The following is a 16,290-nucleotide window of genomic DNA, read 5'->3' on the forward strand; positions in this document are numbered from 1 at the left end:
CTACCACCACTTATTGCTTACTTGGTGACATGTACTCTGCCAGGTACTTTACATAAATTATCTCTAATTCTCACAACAATTCCAATGAATATTAAATTCCCATTTTACAGAGAAGGAAACTGAGGTTATATGAGTTATCCAGTAGCTACAGTATATGTCAGAGCTGGTATTTGAATCCTTATATGTCTGATATCAAAACTTGTGATCAACACAAATAATACATATTTTACTAGAACCACTGAGACCAAGACACCTCATAAAGCATTTAACAATACTTCACACATGTTTGTTCACTGGGAAGCTACTAGGTTTGGGATCAGCAGTGAATTAATCAGACTCCAGCTTAACTATATAAATATGTGACCAGCTATCAACAATATAACAAAATTTGAGTGTTTAAATAATAACAACTACAAAAATAATTTAAAATATAATAACAAATTTTAAATAATGGCAAAATTAGTTATACTCTTCTTTTCAAAAATGTATGGATACATGGGCTGGGGTTGTGGCACAGCGGTAGAGTGCTCGCCTAGCACAGGCGAGGTCCTGGGTTCAATCCTCAGCACCACATAAAAATAAATAAATAAATAAGATGAAGGTATTTAAAAAATGTATACAATTAGATACAATTATAAAATGAACACTGCTCTCTTATTAACTGATAGAGCAAGTAATCAGAAAAAAAATATAGAAGAACTAAAATACTACCAACAACATGACCTAATTGGTATAGAAAAATCCGCCAGAATACACATTCTTTTCATGTACCTATCAACATTAACCAAGGGAGACAATCCTGGGCTATAAAACAAACCTCTCTGGAAAAACTGAAATCATACAAATTATATCTTTGATTGCAATGGAATTGGACTAAAAATCAATAACAGAAATTTACTTAGAAAATCTTTAAATATTTCAAAATTAAATAAGGTACTTCTAAATAGCCCGTGTCCACTGAAAAAAATTACAAGGGATATTAGAAAATGTTTTACATTGAAGAAAAGGAAAACTAGGCCTTATCAACATTTGTGAATGCATATCAATTAGTGCTTGGAGGGAATCTTATAGTATTAAATGTTTATACTAGAAACAAGAAAGAACACAAAATAGTCTAAATTCACACTTTAAAAATCTAGAATAAATTGGGCATGGTGGTACATGCCTATAATCCCAGAAGTTTGGGAGGCTGAGGCAGAAGAATTGCAAGTTCAAAGCCAGCTTCAGCAATTTAGCAAGGCACTAAGCAACTCAGAGAGACCCTGTCTCTAAATAAAATATAAAAAAGGGCTGGGGATGAGGCCCAGTACTTAAGCACCCCTGGGTTCACTGTCTGGTATATATTTAAAAAAAAAAAAAACTAGAAGAACCTGGGTGTGGTATACCTGTAATTCCAGCTACCTTGGAGCCTGAGGCAGGAGGATCACAAGTTTGAGGCCAGCCTGGGTAATTTAGTGAGAACCTGTCGAAAATAAAATAAGAAGGGCAGGGGGTACAACTCAGTGGCAGAGTCTTGCCCTGCATGGGTAAGCCCTAAATTTAATCCTCAATACTGTCCAAACAAGCAAACAAAAAAACAGAATAAGAAGAGCAGATTATATTCAAAGAAAGCAGAAGGAAGGAGCTATTAAAATAAGAGTTAAAATAAATAAAAGTAAAAACGGAACTATAATGAAGTATATCAGTGGAAACCCAAGAGCCATTGATAAACTCCTAACTGAATTGCTCATAAAAAAAGATAAAAGACACAAAATAACAGTAAAAGAAATGAAATGACAGAGAGAACATTTTTACAGACCAAAGAAATAATTAGGGAATATTGTGAATAATTTTATGACAATTAATTGGTGATCTGAATGACATGAACACATTCTTTGCAAAACACAAACTATCAAACCTCATTCAAAAAAGATAGTCCTAAATCAATTCAAAAAATTGAATTTGAAGTTTTAAAAAATCTCAAAAGAACACTCCAGGCTCAGATGGCTATGTTAGTGAGTTCTAACAAATGTTTAAGGAATAAGTAATACTGATTTTACATAAACTCTTCCAGAAAATTAAAGCGGGAATAATTCCCAACTTTTTAAGTGGCCAGGATTCCTCTGATACCAAAACCAGACCAAGACATTGCAATGTCCCTAATGAACATAGAAATACTTATGAAAGTACAGAGAGCAAGAAATAGTTTGTTGGAAAGTCAAAAAGGATGCACTTAACCAGGAATGGATTTGTTAAATAAGTGACTGCACAATGAATACCTTTCAACTGTTAAGAATGACAAAGAACTGTGCATGCTAACACAAGTAGATGCCTGTAATGGTTAACAAAGCTCACAAAGCAAGTTGGAATGGTATGTGAGCTATAATGTCATTTGGGTTTTTACATTTGTGATGTATGTACATGTGTACCCACAGAACTACCATACACTAGTGTGGCAGTAGACCTTGTGTTGAAGGAATAGCTTTGTGTAAGTTGTAAGCAGCTGCTGCCCTGAATCTTCCAAATGTTCCTCATTTGTCCCACTGTTCCAGCTACTTTCAGTCCCTTGTCCTCCCACCCACTAAAGGGACAATACTTGGTACAGCAAGATGTTCTATAGGACTCTCCTGCACAGTTACATTCTCATAGGTGAGGATCCATGGGTTAGTAATTGTCAAATATTTTTAACACAACTTTTGTCTGTATGTTAAGGCATGTATGTAAACGTTTTCAAGAATATTTACTAAGAATTAGCAATATTTTGGGACAGGATATTAGATGACGGCTGAATGACAATATCCACTTTGAACAAAATCATATAGTCTGATTTTTAACAAAAAGCCTATAATTCATTTGTGATCAATAAAATAATACTGATTTTAGTGACTCATTTTAAATAGGCTGTTATTCAAATATATTTTTAAGATTTGTGAAAATTAAAAATATTGCTAATTTCCAGTGCATAAGAATGTTACTTTGTATATTTTTTTGAAAAATAATTTGGCAATATATATTACACATTTTTTAAATGCACATTTCATCTGATCCACCAGGTCCATTTATGGGAATATTCTTTTTTGGTGCTGAGAATTATGGAATTTATTTTTTAGAAATAATGTCAAAGCACTTGAAGATTGTTGAACAAAGATAATAAATTTAGCCTTGTTTATAAGACACCAGCAAAAACCTAAATCAAAATAAGTAGGATAAAAGTGACACTAATCATGGCACATTGGGACAGTGGAATGCAAAGTAAAATGGGAGAATGGATAAGTTATGATTTATTCATAAGATAGAATATTACTCAGCAGTAAAGAGGAAAGAATTTTTGATACAAGAATATAGAAGAATCTCAAAAAGATGATGTAGAGTGAAAGAAATCAAACACAAAGAACATATGCGTTGCAAGATTCCATTTATATGAAAACCAAGAACAAGCAAAACTAATCTCTGGTGACAGAAGTTAGAAGTGTTTATAAGGGTGGATGGGAGTGGAGAACTTACTGGAAAGGGCATGAAGGAATTTATGGGATAATAAAAATGTTCCGCATCTTTTTTGGTGGGAAGTTCATGGATATATATAATTGTTAAGGTTAATTGAACTGAAGACTTAAGATATGTACATGATATTTTATATAAAATATACCACAATAGAAAATAGTTCCAAAGTGGAAAATGTCTTATAAGGATTGATCTATAAAGATAACCATTAATCCACAAGTGGTAAAATTGCAGATAGTATATAGCATTCTTTAATTTCTTTAAAAATTGCATAGGCAAATGTAGAATATATTTGTGTGTGTATGTGAGTGTGTGTGTGTGTGTGTGTGTGTACATATTTTCTGAAAAGAGATAAAATCATGGATGATTTTGGTATGTTTTCAATATTTCTCAAAAAAAATAGATACCAATGAGATTTTGTAAAAAGAGGGAGAGGATAGAGCAAGGAGAAAAAATGGAAAGTAAAAACAAATTAATACAATTTAAAAATAAAACAGACCACAAATAAGGAAAACAAAGGAAACTTCAAAGCAGTAAGACAAACATAAGTGAAAAACAGCTAAGAAACAGGAAAGTTATAGGCAGGAGGTTTGTATTATTGAAACCTTGATGTGTATTGGCAAGAACAGGCCTTAACGTGAGGTGCTGAGAGTGGACTATTTCGGAGTAGTGTACAGGCAGAAAAATGGTTTTAAAGTATCAACATTTTTTTAACTTGAAAAATTCGTTCATTCACCTTTCTCAGCTCATCACTTCAGTCATTTCTAGAGACCCTACTGTAGATGAGTGAAAGAGAAGTGTTGAGAGGTATTTGAGGTGTGTAAGATACAAGACTAAAAAAAGCTAGGAAGATCATTTTCTCAGTCATTGAACTTTTAGAAGGTAGGCTCAACTTTTTAAGAATTCTAGTTCCTAGAAGAGCCTCTATTGCTGGAAACTCCTCACTCAGTCCAATTCATAAGTGTGGTATGAGAAATGCAAAACTTTCTTTTCTGTTTCAATAGGTTGTTAGACTGTTGTAGGACTGGATTTGGGGGTCTAATGGCTGTCCTGTACAGAGTACCACGTATGCAGAGTATGCAGAGACATCATGGTAGGACTGAGAAGAGGCACTCCTTTCGTTTTTAGAGTTACTGCCTCCCAAACAATTGATCCAGACCTGTGTTCTTCTCACTGTTTTAGATACAGTTGAACTACAGAAAGCAAAAGAACAAAATCAAAGACTAGATGAGGAAATTCTAGCCTTAAGAAATCGGGTTCGATCACTTGACTCAGAAAAAAAAGGGCTTGGAGAAGTGGTAAGTTTAATTTCGTTCTTGGATTACTTAATGTGTTACAGTAATAATAATCAGCTTGAGCAACATAGATCACATCACCTAAGCTAATCCTCAGGGGAAACTCTCAGGTAGATGTCATAATTTGCCCAAGATGAATTGTAGCTGGGCATGGTGTCACACACTTGTAATCCCAGTGGCTGTGATGCTGAAACAGGAGGATTGCAGGTTCAGCAACTTATTGAGGCACTAAGCAATTTAGTGAGACCCTGTCTCTAAATAAAATATAAAAAGGGTTGAGGATGTGGCTCAGTGGTTGAGTGCCCCTGAGTTCAATCACTAGTAACAAAAAAAATTTTTTTAATTTAAAAAGTTGCATTTTATCAGTGTTTATATCCACCTATTGTGAACAGTAACATAATATTATTGTAAAACCTAGAATCTTTTTTTTTTCAGTAAGGATTTGGATCATAATTTATAGTTAATACACTGACCAAATAGAATATATTATTCTACTATTTTAGATAAGCTTGGAATTATTAACACTAAACTTTTAGCTGTGTTATTTTAAAGCCATTGCTCTTAGCAGTTTATTAATTTTTAATATTTACTTCTAAATTCTGGACATATGTCTCTTTAATTTTAGTTTCACAGTCATCATTTCACAATCATCTCTAGTGTCTAACACATTGCCCAGCATAATACTAGATCCTTAAGAAATTTTGTTTTAAAAATGAATGAATACCCATTAGGATAATGTCTGCCCCACAGCCCAGTTGTGCTAGGGCAACAGAACAGGTTGCTGAGAGACCAAAGAAAATACCCAGAGACAAAGTACAAGAAATAGGGTTTATTGAAAAATGCTTACAGGGAAGATTCGCTGGTGATGGGCTGGTCAGGTGCACCTCTATTTCACACAGTGCCTCCAGTGCTTCACCAGAAAAGACTACCTCCTGTTCCTCACAACCCTTTGTCCCAGGGCAGCCACAAGGACTAACACTTTCCTCTTCGTGTTGTTCTGATCTACACTAGTTACCACAAGGAGAGGGTTTTGTTTTGGTTTGTTTGTTTGTTTGCAGCGGTGGGTACTGGACCTCGAGCATGCTAGGCAAGTGCTCCATTACTGAGCTACACCCTAGCCCAGGAAGAGAGATTTAATAAGTTAGGCTACAGAAGCAGTGACACCATTAATTTGCTTAGTTTGCTTTGTTCCTTGTATTACATCATCCAAAGGAGCAGCTCTCTTGGCGTATGTGCAAGGAAGCAGCTTTCTACAGATATTAGTAGCTTGTCCTAAGTCCCAGCATTCATAAGAGAAAGTCAGTGTCTTTCTAGTTAATGCCTATATAGGCTTTCCAGCTCAGAATGGCTCTCATAGTCTCCAGAGCTTGGCTGGGTGAACTGAAGAGGGCATTTCAGGGTCATGGTGATATTGTCCTCCTTTTCTGTAAGGATGATGCAGACAATTATTATTAAAACAACAGAAAATAATATTGATGAGGATGTAGAAAAATTGGAACCCTTGTTCATTGCTAGCAGGAATGTGTGGAAGTTCCTAAAAATTAAGCATAGGGGCTGGGGTTGTGGCCCAGCAGTAGAGCACTCGCCTAGCACATGTGAGGCCCTGGGTTCGATCCTCAGCACCACATATAAATAAAATAAACATTAAAAAATTAAGCATAGGATAATTTCACTTCTGGGTATATGTACTCAAGAAATTGAAAGCAAGGGAGGAAAGTGGGGGAGTGCTGGGGAACAATATCGGCCAAGTTCTATTGCATGTACAAATATACAACAAACCCCATCATTATGTGCAACTGTAATGCACCAATAAAAATGTGGAAAAAAAACATTTTTGCACCCATATTCATTAGTGGTGTTATTCATAATGGCCAAAAGGTAGAAATAATTCAAGTGTCCAATGACAGACAAAGGAAAAACAAAAATGTGGTACATACTACAATGAATACTACTCAGTCTTAAGAAAGGAAGGAGGTTCTGGCTTATGTTACAACATGAGTAAAACTTGCAGAAATTATTCTAAATGAAATAAGCCAGTCATAAAAAAACAAACAAACAGTATGTGATTCCACTGATAGGGTCTACTTTGAATGGTCAAAATCAGAGAGAGAAAGTAGAGCGGTGGTTACAAGGGACTTGGGGGAGGGAGTGATGGAAAAAATACAAGTTTTTAATGGGCATAGAGGTAAAAATCTCTGGAGATGGATGATGTGACAGCTGTACAGTAGGTGAAAGTGTTTAACGCCACTGAACTGTGTGCACTTAAAAATGGCTAACATGGTACATTTTGTGTTATGTGTATTTCGTGACAACAACAAAAAAGCAATCATAGAAAGAATGAATAAGCAAAGATTTTTCAAGTTATTTTAATCTATGTAAATTTATCTATCTTATGACCATAGATATTTTCCATGCTTAATACAAGTGTGTGTGTGTGTGCATGAAAAAGTTCTGGAAGGGCACAGGCCAAGCAGTGTTACTTCTGGAAGGGAAAATATTATTGTTTACTCTACATACGTACTTGTTGCTAAGGTCTTAATAAGGAGAGTTTATTTGTGTATTACTCATATATTTAAAAACAAAGCAATAATATAGTAAAAAATTGAGAAGTCTAAAAGATATTTACTTTTGTATTTAAGGTTGAAAAACTTAAAAGAGAGATGTGTGAATTTCAAAAGAATAAACAACTTGAAAACTTATCCCCTGGAAAAACTGTGGGTGCTGAACAGAGAATACAGGTATTATAAAGTTCAAGGTTATTGTGTTTTTTTAAAAAAAAATCCAATTTCTAATTTTTAAGTGAGTTGCATTTTGCAGAGTATACTGAGCAATTGGCCTCCTCCCTTCCTACTGGACTGTCTTTTCTATTGCTCATCCAATTAGGGTAGAAGAAGAAACTGGGGTATAGCCAATGTGCTTTTATTCACATCTCCCCCACAGAGAACAATTACTTGGAAGAATGTGGTGGATTGTTTCCTTAAAGACAAAGGAATCTTACAAAGATACAACCATGGAATCAACCAATGGTGGGAGGTGGAGTGGGTGGCGATGAGTAGTTGGAACCACAATGAACATAATAAAATATGGTAGAGAATTAACAAGGTATAGGCTCCAATGTATACAGCATCTGATTTTTTTCACAATCAGCCTCTGAAGTAGTGAGCAAAGTAATCAAGCACCAATGTGTATCTTCTAGTAGATATGTAATGGGAATTAGTTGTGGTTTTAATTGTCTTTCAAGGCGGTCTAATGACAGTTGATGTATTTTGATACTCATTGGTCATTTAAATATATATTTTTTTAATTTTCTTAGTTGTAGATGGACACAACACCTTTATTTTATTTATGTAATTCTGAGGATCCAACCCGGTGCGCCTCACAGATCTCAAGCAAGTGCTCTACCACTGAGCTACAATCTCATCCCTATCTATATATGTTCTATTGTGAAGTGTTTGTTCAGATATTTCGGTTAGTTTTGGTGGTATTGTATGCATTTGTAATACTGAATTGTAGGAATTCTTGGTATATTTTGAATATCAGTCCTTTGTAAAACGAATGTATTGCAAATATTTTCTCCCAGTCAATACCATGTATTTTCATTTTCTTAACAGTGTTTTATGAAGAGTAGAAGTTTTAGAAATATGATGGAGGCCAATTCATCAATATTCTCTTTTATTTTGTGATAGGATACAAAATGCCTATCTACATAATCTTTGTCTACCTTCAGGTCACAAAATTTACTTATCGTTTCTGCTAAGGATTTTATAGTTTTAGTTTATACATTTAGATTTATGATCTATTGCAGATAAATTTTGTATATTCTGTGAGCTGAGTCTCATTCATTTCAAAATGTATATCCAGTTTTTCCAGAACTACATGTTGAAAAGACAGTTCTTAAACCTTTGTATTACATTGGCACATTTATTTTTAATTTATATGTTTATTCTTAGGACAATCACATGCTGTACATCTGCATTTATAATTCACAAATCTAACTTTATGTTTTTTTTTCCCAAAGTTATTTTTGCTATTCTAGGTCTTTTGCTTTTTCATATACATTTTAGAATCAACTTGTCAATTTTGACAAATTCCTGCCAGAATCTTGATTATATGGCATAGAACTTAGGTAGAATTTACAGTCTAACAACAAGTCCTCAAATCTATGAACTTGAATTTTCTTTAGTGTATCTCAGCAAAGGTTTGTATCTTTCAGAGCACAAATATTACACATACTTATATACGTTTATTATTTTTAAAATTAAAATATATTGGCCTGGACTATAGCTCTGTAGTAGAGCACTTGCCTAGCATGCGCAAGGCCCACTGTTTGATACCTACCACCGTAAAAAAAAAAAAAAAAAAAATATATATATATATATATATATATATATATATATATAAAATTTATATACCATGAAATTCACATACCCTTTTAAAGTGTACAATTTAGTACGTTTTAGAATATTTGTGAAGTTATCTGTTACTACTGTTTAATTACAGAACCTTTTCATCACCCTTGCTCTCTGCCCATTTGTAGTCATTCCCTAGTCCCCTCTTCCTCCAGCCGCTGGCAACCACTAAGCTACTTTCTGTCTCTATGAATTTGCTCATTCTATACATTTTATTTAAATAGAAGTCATTTAAAATGCAGGCTTTTGGGGGCTGGGGACATAGTTCAGTGGTAGTGCACTTGCTTAGTGTATACAAAGACTTGAATTTGATCCTCAACCCCCCCCCCCAACACACACACACACACACACAGCATTTTTGTGTCTGACTTCTCTCTCACTTAACATAATTCAAGGTTCATCCATATTGTAGCATGAATTGGTAGTTTATCCCTGCCTATGAATGAATAATATCTCATTGTATGGATATACACTACATTTTGTTTATCCATTCATCAATTGAACATGTTAGTTTCCATTTGTGACTATTACCAATAATGCTGCCATAACTAATCTTTTACAAGTTTTTGTGGGAACATGTGTTTTCATTTCTCTGGGAATGTACTCAGGAGAGGAATTACTGGGTCATATTGTTAACTCTACATTTAACTTTTTGAGAAATTGCCACACTATTTTCCAATGCAGATGTATCATTTTACATTTCCATTAGCAGTGTATGAAGGCTGCAATTTCTCCACATCTTCACCAACATTTGCTATTATCCATCTTTTTTATTAAGGCCATTCCAGTGGGTGTGAAGTATCTCAATGTGATTTTGATTTGCATTTCCTGAATGACTAATGATATTGAACATTTTATCGTGTGCTTATTGGCCATTTGTATTTCTTCTTGGAAAATGTCCATTCAAATCCTTTTCCAGTTTTAAGTGACATTATTTGTCTTTTTATTATTGAGCTGCATGAGCTTTTTATATCTGTATATTAGTTTCTATTTTGACCCGAATTGTGCCTCCCCAGAAACACACTGAAGCCCTAACTCCTAGGACTTGTGAATGTGGCATTATTTAGAAATAGGATCTTTGTAATCAAAATAAAAATGAAATCATAGGTTGAGCCCTATTACAATATAGATGGTGTAATTATGACAAGGAGAAATGCCACCTGGAGGTACATACATGGGGAGAATGCCATGTGGTGACAGATCAGGGTAATGTAGTTGTAAGCAAAGGGCCACCAATGATCAACAGTCACTATCAAAACAAATAACCCAATCAACAAATGGGCCAAGGATCTGAACAGACACTTCTCAGAGGAGGATATACAATCAATCAACAAATACAGGAAAAAATGCTCACCATCTCTAGCAGTCAGAGAAATGCAAATAAAACTACTCTAAGATACCATCTCACCCCAGTAAGAATGGCAGCCATTATGAAGTCAAACAACAAGTGCTGGCGAGGATGCGGGGAAAAGGGTACACTTGTACATTGCTGGTGGGACTGCAAATTGGTTCAGCCAATTTGGAAAGCAGTAAGGAGATTCCTTGAAAAGCTGGGAATGGAACCACCATTTGACCCAGCTATTCCCCTTCTCGGACTATACCCATAAGTCCTAAAAAGAGCATACAACAGGGACACAGATACATCAATATTCATAACAGCACAATTCACAATAGCTAGACTGTGGAACCAACCCAGATGCCCTTCAATAGATGAATGGATAAAAAAAAGTGGCATTTATACACAATGGAATATTACTCAGCACTAAAAAATAACAAAATCATGGCATTTGCAGGGAAATGGATGGCATTAGAGCAGATTATGCTAAGTGAAGCTAGCCAATCCCTAAAAAACAAATGCCGAATGTCTTCTTTGATATAAGGAGGGCGACTCAAAACAGAACAGAGAGGAAGAGCATGAGAAGAAGATTACCATTAAATAGGGATGAGAGGTGCGGGAATGGGAAAGAGAAGGGGAATTGCACGGAGACCCTCATTGTTATGCAAAATTACATATAAGATGGTGTGGGGGGGGGAAGAAAAAAGAGAAAGAGAGAAACGTGTCACAGTAGATTGGGTAGAAAGAGGTGATGGGAGGGGGAGGGGAGGGGAAGGGGGGATAGGAAGGGTAGCAGAATACAATAGACACTAGTGTGGCCCTATGTATAAACGTGGCTGTATAACCAATGTGATCCTGCAATCTGTACACGTGGAAAAATAAGATTACGTACCTCATTTAAATCAAATGTATGATATGTCAAGATCATTGTAATGTTTTGAGCAACTAATAAAAAAATAAATAAATAAAATAAAATGTACCAAGAAAAAAAAACCAGTCACTATCAAAGGCTAGGATGAGGCAAGAAAGGGTTCTACAAAGTCTCAGAGGGAACATGGCCCTGCTAACCCCTGATTTCAGATTTGTAGCCTTCACAACTGAGGGAATAAACTTCTGTGGTTTTGTCATTTTCATTGGGTATTGAAAAATTAATTCCATTATATCTTTTTTGTTGTTGTTGTTCGTTCTGGGGATTGAACTCAGGGGTGCTTAACCACTGAGAAACATCCCCAGCCATTGTTTGTTTGTTTATTTTGAGATAAGTTCTTGTTAAGTTGCTTAGGGCCTCACTAAGTTGCTGAGGCTGGCCTTGAACTTGCAATTCTCCTGCCTCTGCCTCCTGAGTCACTGGGATTACAGGCATGGGACACTGTATCTGGCTTGCCATTATTTCTTTAAAATTTTTGTGTTTCCCCATATTTGTAACTTCAACTAGATGTATTAGATCTCCTGGTGTTGTCTCAAAGGCTCTGATCATTTTAACCCGGTTTTTCTTTATTTGTTCCATTTTGATCATTTCTATTATTATATCTTCAAGTCATTAATTTTTTTCTATATAGTCTATTGTGTTTTCAATGCCCCAATGAAATACTCATTTCAAATATTAAATTTTTCTTCTCTAGAAATTTCATTGTTTTGGGGGCTGGGGATGTGGCTCAAGCGGTAGCGTGCTAGCCTGGCATGCGTACGGCCCGGGTTCGATCCTCAGCACCACATATAAAGATTGTGTCCGCCGAAAACTAAAAAATAAATAAATATTAAAATTCATTCTCTCTCTCTCTCCCTCCCTCCCTCCCTCCCTCTTTAAAAAAAAGAAATTTAATTGTTTATTTTTTAAAATATCTTCCATTTTTAATTCATTGTGTCTACAAAGATAGACTCTGGGTCTGTTTCTGTTGACTGATTTTTTTTTCTTAGTTATGTCACTCTTTGTTTCTTTGCAGGTCTAGTAATTTTTACTGGATGTTGGACATTATGGATATTATGTTGATGGCTGGATTTTTTTTGTCTTATTTAAAGAATATTAAAATTTGTGGGCTAGGGCTGTAGCTTAGTGGCGGAGTGCTTGCCTCACACGTGTGAAGCACTGGGTTCAATTCTCAGCACCACATTAAAATAAACAAATAAAATAAAGGCATGCTGTCCATCTACAGCTAAAAAAATTTTTTTAAAGAATATTAAAATTTGTTATAGTAGTTGGTTAAGCTACTTGATGAATAGCTTGATCCCATCTGAATTTTTAAAAATCTTTCTTATGGCAGATTTAGAGTAGCATTTATTTTAGGGCTAGTAGAGTCCATTCCTTTCGTGTGACCCTTGTCGTTCAACAAGGACTCTCTAATCTGGCTGGTCAGAATTCAAACATCCTCCAACCCTGTTGAACTCTGAGAATTGTTCTTCTTACAACTCTCTCATTCTTTGCCTGTTTTCATGGAGTTTTGTCCTACCCGTGTATGGCTAAATATTAAGGAGAGACTCAGTAAAACCCTGTGGAGATTTCTGTTGTTCTTTCTCTGTGTGGATCCCTTTCCCCGGCACTCTGCCCCACACATTTCTGCCATTTTATTTTTCTGAACTCCTTTCTCTTTCTGTTCACTTCTTCAAGAACTGTTAAACACAATTGTCCTCACATTGTCACACACTAGAAAATGCTTCCAGGCAGTGGGGGAGGGGGAAAAACGGGGGCTTGGGGATAGGAAAGACGGTGGAATGAGATGGACATCATTACCCTAGGTACATGTATGAAGACACGAACGGTGTGGCTCTACTTTGTGTACAACCAGAGAAATGAAAAATTATGTTCCAAATGTGTACTATGAATCGAATGCATTCTGCTGTCAGGTATAACAAATTAGAATAAATAAATTTATTTTTTTAAAATGGCTTACACCAAAAAAAGAAAGAAAGAAAAAAGAAATGTCAATGGCATAGTCTATTAAACCTGACACAATTTATGCCCCCCCCCAAAAAAAAAGAAAGAAAGAAAAAGAAAATGCTTCCAGGCAGAAATGCCTGGCAATTGTAGTGCTCATGCACCATCCCCCGCCTCTAATGGATTGAAGTCCATTAGAGACTGAGAGCAGTTTTTTTTCACATGGTTTCCCCCCCCTACTTTTCTACTTATAATGGTAAGAAAAAGACTCATCCCCATTATTCCATGATGGCCTTTCTTTCTTTTTCTATGACATGTTTTACATGTCCACTGCTATTTTTCTTTTGGAAGGTTGGGGCTGAGGTGTTTTATTCTCCCTTAGAAATTTCTTAAGTCCTGTCCAATCACATAAATGATGTCATCCTAGAACACTGTCTGCTTCACTGCCTGAATAATTGATAACATTTTCTAGTTTTTCATGTTTTTACTTGGATCTCTTTTCCAGGTATTCATAGTAACTAAAGAAATTAGTTTTTTAAATATGGATCTCCAAGGGTATTTTCCTCTGTATCAGACGAAATGATTCCTTAGGCCTCTCATCTTTTGTAGAATGTTGGAAACCAATTATTTTCAATTTAATTTTATTTCTTTTTACTTTTTTAAATTTATTCCAATTTGTCATGTATGACAGCAGGATGCATTACAATTCATTTTACACATATAGAGCTCAATTTTTCATGTCTCTGGTTGTACCCAAAGAAGAGTCACACCATTTATGTCTTCATACATGTACTTAGGGTAATGATGTCCATCTCATTCCACCGTCTTTCCTACCCCCACGCCTTCTCCTTTCCCCTCCTTCCCCTTTGCCCTATCTAGAGTTCATCTGTCCCTCCCATGCTCCCCTCCACCAACCCCATTATGAATCAGCATCCTTATATCAGAGAATTTAATTTAATTTTTAATAAATACACCAGAATTTAGGGCTGGGGTTGTAGCACAGTGGTACAGCACTTGCCTAGCATGTATGAGGCACTGGGTTCAATCCTCAGCAACACATTAAAATAAATAAAATAAAGTTCATCAACAACTAAAAAGCTTTTTTTAAATACACCAGAATTTGTGTATTTTAATATGTATATTCTTTGATATAGTTTTCCTTGGAAGCTTTAATCATGTTTACTAATTGCATTGAATAAAAACTATCTATAAATTCTCTTCATAAATTGGCTGCATGGTTACACAAGACAAGTAGTTTGGCTTATAAAGTGAAACTTTTTTTGCCCCAAACTGTTGTACCAGTTAATTTCCAATTTGTCTCTGAATATATGTGAAATATTACCATAAAATCAACTTCTCTAAGAAAGATGATTATCTTTTTTTGGTGGAGGGAGGTATCTGGGGGATGTGTTTACCATTTCCAAAGGCGATTTTGAACATGGATTTCTGGTGTATTTTATGTGCATCATTTTTCAAAATAACTGTTCTGAAAGCATAAAACTCACGAGAAAGGTTTACTTGAATATAAATATGTGCATTTATAGCAAAACCTCTTACAAGTGTTAAATTTGGAAGTCATAACACAAAGAATGTTCTCTGGCTGCCTCAGCACTTGGTATGACTCTACCACTAGGCTGATCACTGTTCAGTGTCATTTATCTGCCTGTGCTCTCCCACTGTGATATTCTACTAGAACAGACCACAGGGCTAATTATAACATAGAAAGGCATAATTGAGAAAATTTAGTTTAAATGTTAGGAGCATACCCTGGAACCAGTCAGCCTGGTGACCTTGAACAAATTACTTAACTCTATTACTTGATTTCCTTATCTGTAAACTGAGAACAATAATGGCATCAATTATTATATTCCCATGACCCTGAAAAATACCAATGCTTATTTTGTTTATGGAATACCAATGCAATAATTGTTTATGGAATGAGTGACTATATATAGGTGAATATATAAACAAATCAGTAAGAAGAGAGGTCATTGTAAATACTCACCAGGATAATATTTTGTTAAATGTAGTTGAAAAAAAAGTATTACCCACAATGTTTAGAAGGTAAAACATTTCATATGAAACATAAAACCAGAATGAATCTCTCATGCAAATCTCACTTTTCCACTCTTTCTTCTGACATTGTAGGAAAAATGATAATGTTGTCCAATTTGCCATTTCTTGGGGTGTCTGGGAAAGAAGGATAATTGTGGTATTTAATGTTTCTACCCCATTTTTTCCATCTTTCATTTCATGTGAAATGAAGTCTAGAACAAATTGATTGGCACATAGAAGAGGTGAGATTGCTCTGATAAGTTGTCTGCCAAAAGAGAAATATTCTTCCTAAGGCTTTACTGAGGTGAGAATGGTTTAAACTTTTTGACTTCTTATATAGTCATTTTCTTTTGCTTTGATGGTGCCATGATTGTGACCTGCTCCTTATTCTGCTACCCATCTGTCTACATGATGTGGACTGGTGCAGGAGGGTGGCACCTGTGAAGGACAAAGGAAAGAAGCAGACATAGGCAGGGAAAGCCTTCAGATCTCAATGCAGATCTGACATCTCTTAAAAAGGGAGAAGGAAGGTTGGATAGGACCAGCCTCAGACTGTGGTAGGACTCTGAGAAAGTCTCAGCCATTCCAACAGGGAGTTTGGCACAATGGCAATCTGCAGAAAAATTTCACATTGGGTAGAAATTACCAGGGCTTTATGTTCCCACCTTGTTCAGGTATCACTGGAAGGTACCTGGAAAATATGGCAAGTATTTCCTCAAAGGGAGAGATCAGTGGTGCCCCACCATGTGGTCCTCTGTACCACAGAATTCTTGAGAACTGGAGATTATCTGGTTTATCAACCTCTGTCTGCGATCAATGTTATCTGTGATATTCAGTGTCAAT

At 35.5% G+C, this 16,290-nt stretch overlaps 1 protein-coding gene across 1 annotated transcript in view; it reads left to right on the plus strand.

The window, feature by feature from the left end:
- Ccdc30 (coiled-coil domain containing 30) overlaps positions 1–16,290 on the plus strand; it is a 130,306-nt gene that overhangs the window by 30,250 nt on the left and 83,766 nt on the right. Inside the window, exons 6-7 of the mRNA XM_071617755.1 lie at positions 4,663–4,778; positions 7,415–7,513. Of these exons, the coding sequence (XP_071473856.1) occupies positions 4,663–4,778; positions 7,415–7,513 (215 nt within the window). The remainder of the gene's footprint in view (positions 1–4,662; positions 4,779–7,414; positions 7,514–16,290) is intronic.

The sequence above is a fragment of the Marmota flaviventris genome, chromosome 10 (genome assembly GCF_047511675.1).
Source record: "Marmota flaviventris isolate mMarFla1 chromosome 10, mMarFla1.hap1, whole genome shotgun sequence".
Lineage (NCBI taxonomy): Eukaryota > Metazoa > Chordata > Mammalia > Rodentia > Sciuridae > Marmota > Marmota flaviventris.